Source organism: Pezoporus wallicus, unplaced genomic scaffold (genome assembly GCF_028554395.1).
Source record: "Pezoporus wallicus isolate ANWC-B61680 ecotype Strahan unplaced genomic scaffold, APGP_CSIRO_Pwel_v1 contig_14739, whole genome shotgun sequence".
Taxonomy (NCBI): Eukaryota; Metazoa; Chordata; class Aves; order Psittaciformes; family Psittacidae; genus Pezoporus; species Pezoporus wallicus.
Genome location: NW_026642455.1, coordinates 46 through 6,705, shown reverse-complemented (window position 1 = coordinate 6,705; position 6,660 = coordinate 46). Strand labels below are relative to the sequence as shown.

General features: G+C 55.6%; 1 protein-coding gene across 1 annotated transcript; it reads left to right on the top strand.

Moving 5' to 3' along the window:
* Positions 1–295: 295 nt before the first annotated feature.
* On the top strand, positions 296–4,157 carry LOC130610606 (eukaryotic translation initiation factor 3 subunit C-like; the record flags this gene model as incomplete). The annotated part of the gene is made up of 3 exons (XM_057430631.1): positions 296–428; positions 1,157–1,222; positions 3,959–4,157. Coding segments are annotated over exons 1-3 (363 nt in total), but the record flags the coding sequence as incomplete, so codon positions are not given.
* Between the last annotated feature and the right edge of the window lie 2,503 nt (positions 4,158–6,660).

Here is a 6,660-nt window from a genome sequence, read left to right as displayed (position 1 = left end):
CCTATGGGGTCTCTATGTGTTCCTATGGGTCCCTATGGGGTCTCTATGTGTTCCTATGGGTCCCTATGGGGTCTCTATGTGTTCCTATGGCTCCCTATGGGGTCTCTATGTGTTCCTATGGGTCCCTATGGGTCACACGTGTGGGGCTGCCCCATAGCAGGACCATGTCCCTATGGGTCCCTATGGGTCTCTATGTGTTCCTATGGGTCCCTATGGGGTCTCTATGTGTTCCTATGTGTCCCTATGGGTCTCTATGGGTCTCTATGGCTCTCTATGTGTCCCTATGTGTCCCTATGGGTCACACGTGTGGGGCTGCCCCATAGCAGGACCATGTCGCGCTTCTTCACCACCGGCTCCGACAGCGAATCCGAGTCCTCGGCCTCGGGGGACGAGCTCGCCCCAAAGCCTGCGGGGGGCAACTACAGCAAGTGGGTGGCTATGGGGCGCTATGGGGCGGATATGGGGGGGATATGGGGTGGATATGGGGGGGATATGGGGCGGATATGGGGCGGATATGGGGGGGATATGGGGCGCTATGGGGTGGATATGGGGGGGATATGGGGCGCTATGGGGGGGATATGGGGCGCTATGGGGGGGATATGGGGGCGCTATGGGGCGGATATGGGGGCGCTATGGGGTGGATATGGGGCGCTATGGGGTGGATACGGGGTGGATATGGGGATCTATGGGGTGGATATGGAGTGTCTATGGGGGGCTATGGGGTGGATAAGGGGGGCTATGGGGTAGCTATGGGGCGCTATGGGGTGTCTATGGTGGCTATGGGGGGCTATGGGGTGTCTATGGGGCGGCTATGGTTGCCTATGGGGCGCTATGGGGGGCTGTGGGGTATCTATGGGGAGCTATGGGGTGCCTGTTGGGTGTTTATGGGGTGCTATGAGGTGTCTGTGGGGCACTATGGGGAGTGTGTAGGGGTGTATGGGGCACTATGGGGTGCCTATGGGGCGCTATGGGGTGTCTCTAGGGGTCTATAGGGTGTCTATGGGGCTCTGTGGTGTGTCTGTGGGTATCTGTGGGGTGCTATGGGGTCCCTATGGGTCTCTATGGGGTCTCTATGGGTCCCTATGGGTCCCTATGGGTCTCTATGGGTCCCTATGGGTCTCTATGGGGCAGCCCCACAGCCTCTTGCTCCCCATAGGCCCCTGCTGCTCAGTGAGGATGAGGAGGACACGAAGCGCGTGGTCCGGAGCGCCAAGGACAAGAGGTGGGGGGGGGCAGCCATGGGGTCGCTATGGGGCGCTATGGGGCTCGCTATGGGTCCCTATGGGTCACTATGGTCTCTCTATGGGACCCTATGGGGTCGCTATGGGGCTCTATGGGGCTCGCTATGGGTCCCTATGGGTCACTATGGTCTCTCTATGGGACCCTATGGGGCTCTCTATGGATCCCTATGGTGTCTCTATGGGTCCCTATGGTCTCTCTATGGGTCCATATAGGTCCCTGTGGTCTCTCTATGGGACCCTATGGGGTCGCTATGGGGCTCTATGGGGCTCGCTATGGGTCCCTATGGGTCCCTGTGGTCTGTCTATGGGTCCTTATGGGTCCTGATAGGTCTTTATGGGTCCCTATGGTCTGTCTATGGGTCCCTGTGGTCTCTCTATGGGTCGCTATGGGGCTCTCTATGGGTCGCTATGGGGCTCGCTATGGGTCGCTATGGGTCTCTATGGGTCGCTATGGGTGTCGCTATGGTCTCTCTATGGGTCGCTATGGGGCTCGCTATGGGTCCCTATGGTCTGTCTATGGGTCCCTATGGGTCCCTCTCTATGGGTCCATATAGGTCCCTGTGGTCTCTCTATGGGTCGCTATGGGGCTCTCTATGGGTCTCTATGGTGTCTCTATGGGTCCCTATGGGTCCCTGTGGTCTCTCTATGGGTTGCTATGGGGCTCTCTATGGGTCTCTATGGTGTCTCTATGGGTCCCTATGGGTCCCTGTGGTCTCTCTATGGGTCCCTATGGGGGTCCCTATGGGTCCGTGTGGTGTCTCTGTGGGTCCCTATGGGTCCCTGTGGTCTGTCTATGGGTCCTTATGGGTCCCGATAGGTCTCTATGTGTCGCTATGGGGCTCGCTATGGGGGTCTCTATGGGTCTCTATGTGTCTCTATGGGTCTCTATGGGTTGCTATGGGTCTCGCTATGGGTCGCTATGGGGCTTGCTATGGGTCCCTATGTGTCTCTATGGGTCTCTATGGGTCTCTATGGGTCTCGCTATGGGTCGCTGTGGGTCTCGCTATGGGTCGCTATGGGTCTCGCTATGGCTTGCTATGGGTCTTGCTATGGGTCGCTATGGGTCTCTATGTGTCTCTATGTGTCTCTATGTGTCCCTATGTGTCTCTATGTGTCTCTATGTGTCTCTATGTGTCTCTATGTGTCTCTATGTGTCTCTATGTGTCTCTATGTGTCTCTATGTGTCCCTATGTGTCCCTATGTGTCCCTATGTGTCCCTATGTGTCCCTATGTGTCCCTATGTGTCCCTATGTGTCCCTATGTGTCCCTATGTGTCCCTATGTGTCCCTATGTGTCCCTATGTGTCCCTATGTGTCCCTATGTGTCTCTATGTGTCTCTATGTGTCCCTATGTGTCTCTATGTGTCTCTATGTGTCTCTATGTGTCTCTATGTGTCCCTATGTGTCCCTATGTGTCCCTATGTGTCTATGTGTCCCTATGTGTCTCTATGTGTCCCTATGTGTCCCTATGTGTCCCTATGTGTCTCTATGTGTCTCTATGTGTCTCTATGTGTCTCTATGTGTCTCTATGTGTCCCTATGTGTCTCTATGTGTCTCTATGTGTCCCTATGTGTCCCTATGTGTCCCTATGTGTCTCTATGTGTCTCTATGTGTCCCTATGTGTCTCTATGTGTCCCTATGTGTCTCTATGTGTCCCTATGTGTCCCTATGTGTCTCTATGTGTCTCTATGTGTCCCTATGTGTCTCTATGTGTCTCTATGTGTCTCTATGTGTCCCTATGTGTCTCTATGTGTCCCTATGTGTCCCTATGTGTCTCTATGTGTCCCTATGTGTCTCTATGTGTCCCTATGTGTCTCTATGTGTCCCTATGTGTCCCTATGTGTCTCTATGTGTCCCTATGTGTCCCTATGTGTCTCTATGTGTCCCTATGTGTCTCTATGTGTCTCTATGTGTCTCTATGTGTCTCTATGGGTCTCAATGTGTCCCTATGTGTCCCTATGGGTCTCTATGGGTCTCAATGTGTCCCTATGGGTCACTATGGGTCTCTATGGGTCGCTATGGGGCAGGTTCGAGGAGCTGGCAGCGCTCATCCGCACCATCCGCAATGCCATGAAGATCCGGGATGGGGCTCTCTATGGTTCCCTATGTATGTGTCTCTATGTGTCCCTATGGGTCTCTATGTGTCCCTATGGGTCTCTATGGGTCCCTATGTGTCCCTATGGGTCTCTATGGGTCTCTATGTGTCCCTATGGGTCTCTATGTGTCTCTATGTGTCTCTATGTGTCCCTATGTGTCTCTATGTGTCTCTATGTGTCCCTATGGGTCTCTATGGGTCTCGCTATGGGTCTCTATGGGTCGCTATGGGGCAGGTTCGAGGAGCTGGCAGCGCTCATCCGCACCATCCGCAATGCCATGAAGATCCGGGATGGGGCTCTCTATGTGTCTCTATGTGTCTCAATGTGTCCCTATGGGTCGCTATGGGTCTCGCTATGGGTCGCTATGGGTGTCAATGTCTCGCTATGGGTCACTATGGGTCTCTATGGGTCGCTATGGGGCAGGTTCGAGGAGCTGGCAGCGCTCATCCGCACCATCCGCAATGCCATGAAGATCTGGGATGGGGCTCTCTATGGTTCCCTATGTGTCCCTATGGGTCTCAATGTGTCCCTATGGGTCTCAATGTCTCGCTATGGGTCTCTATGGGTCTCTATGGGTCTCGCTATGGGTCACTATGGGTCTCTATGGGTCGCTATGGGGCAGGTTCGAGGAGCTGGCAGCGCTCATCCGCACCATCCGCAATGCCATGAAGATCCGCGACGTCTCCCGGTGCCTCGAGGACTTCGAGCTCTTGGGCCGAGCCTTCGCCAAGGCCAAGGGGGTGCTGGAGCGGGACGGGCCCCCCCGCTTCTACATCCGCATCCTCGCCGACCTCGAGGACTACCTGGCCGAGGTGATGGGGGTGGCTATGGGGCGCTATGGGGCACATATGGGGTGGCTATGGGGTGATATGGGGTGTCTATGGGTGTCTATGGGTGTCTATGGGTGTCTATGGGGTGTCTATGGGGTGTCTATGGGTGTCTATGGGGTGTCTATGGGGTGTCTATGGGGTGTCTATGGGGTGTCTATGGGGTGTCTATGGGGTGTCTATGGGTGTCTATGGGTGTCTATGGGGTGTCTATGGGTGTCTATGGGTGTCTATGGGGTGTCTATGGGGTGTCTATGGGGTGTCTATGGGGTGTCTATGGGTGTCTATGGGGTGTCTATGGGGTGTCTATGGGGTGTCTATGGGTGTCTATGGGTGTCTATGGGGTGTCTATGGGGTGGGGTGTCTATGGGGTGTCTATGGGGTGTATGGGGTGTCTATGGGGTGTCTATGGGGTGTCTATGGGGTGTATGGGGTGTCTATGGTGTGTCTATGGGGTGTCTATGGGGTGTCTATGGGGTGTCTGTGGGGTGTCTATGGGGTGATATGGGGTGTCTATGGGTGTCTATGGGGCTCTATGGGGCTCTATGGGGCTCTATGGGGGTGCTGGAGCGGGACGGGCCCCCCCGCTTCTACATCCGCATCCTCGCCGACCTCGAGGACTACCTGGCCGAGGTGATGGGGGTGGCTATGGGGCGCTATGGGGCACATATGGGGTGGCTATGGGGTGATATGGGGTGTCTATGGGGTGTCTATGGGGTGTCTATGGGGTGTCTATGGGTGTCTATGGGTGTCTATGGGGTGTCTATGGGTGTCTATGGGTGTCTATGGGTGTCTATGGGGTGTCTATGGGGTGTCTATGGGTGTCTATGGGGTGTCTATGGGGTGTCTATGGGGTGTCTATGGGGTGATATGGGGTGTCTATGGGTGTCTATGGGGTGTCTATGGGGTGTCTATGGGGTGTCTATGGGTGTCTATGGGGTGTCTATGGGGTGTCTATGGGTGTCTATGGGGCTCTATGGGGCTCTATGGGGTCTATGGGGGTCTGGAGCGGGACGGGCCCCCCGCTTCTACATCCGCATCCTCGCCGATGGGACTACCTGGCCGAGGTGATGGGGGTGGCTATGGGGCGCTATGGGGCACATATGGGGTGGCTATGGGGTGATATGGGGTGTCTATGGGGTGTCTATGGGGTGTCTATGGGGTGTCTATGGGGTGTCTATGGGGTGTCTATGGGGTGTCTATGGGTGTCTATGGGGTGTCTATGGGTGTAAATGGGGTGTCTATGGGGTGTCTATGGGTGTCTATGGGTGTCTATGGGGCTCTATGGGGCTCTATGGGGCTCTATGGGGGGGGGTGCTGGAGCGGGACGGGCCCCCCCGCTTCTACATCCGCATCCTCGCCGACCTCGAGGACTACCTGGCCGAGGTGATGGGGGTGGCTATGGGGCGCTATGGGGCACATATGGGGTGGCTATGGGGTGATATGGGGTGTCTATGGGGTGTCTATGGGGTGGGGTGTCTATGGGGTGTCTATGGGGTGTCTATGGGTGTCTATGGGGTGTCTATGGGTGTCTATGGGGTGTCTATGGGGTGTCTATGGGGTGTCTATGGGGTCTATGGGGTGTCTATGGGAGTCTATGGGTGTCTATGGGGAGTCTATGGGTGTCTATGGGGTGTCTATGGGTGTCTATGGGTGGAAATGGGGCTCTATCGGTGTCTATTGGGCAAAAGGGGGGACTATGGGGTGTCTATGGGGGTCTATGGGGTGTCTATGGGTGTCTATGGGTGTCTATGGGGTGTATATGGGATGTCTATGGGGTGTCTATGGGTGTCTATGGGGTGTCTATGGGCTGTCTGTGGGGTGTCTATGGGGTGTCTATGGGGTGTCTGTGGGGTGTCTATGGGGTGTCTGTGGGGGTTTATGGGGTGTCTATGGGTGTGGGGTGTCTATGGGTGTCTGTGGGGTGTCTATGGGGTGTCTATCGGTGTCTATGGGGTGTCTGTGGGTGTCTGTGGGTGTCTATAGGGTGTCTATGGGGTGTCTATGGGTGTCTATGGGGTCTATGGGGTGTCTATGGGGTGTCTATGGGGTCTATGGGGTGTCTATGGGTGTCTATGGGTGTCTATGGGGTGTCTATGGGGTGTCTATGGGGTGTCTATGGGTGTCTATGGGGTGTCTATGGGTGTCTATGGGTGTCTATGGGGTGTCTATGGGGTGTCTATGGGGTGTCTATGGGGTGTCTATGGGGTGTCTATGGGTGTCTATGGGTGTCTATGGGGTGTCTATGGGGTGTCTATGGGTGTCTATGGGTGTCTATGGGGTGTCTATGGGTGTCTATGGGGTGTCTATGGGGTGTCTATGGGTGTCTATGGGTGTCTATGGGTGTCTATGGGTGTCTATGGGGTGTCTATGGGGTGTCTATGGGTGTCTATGGGGCTCTATGGGGGTGCTGGAGCGGGACGGGCCCCCCCGCTTCTACATCCGCATCCTCGCCGACCTCGAGGACTACCTGGCCGAGGTGATGGGGGTGGCTATG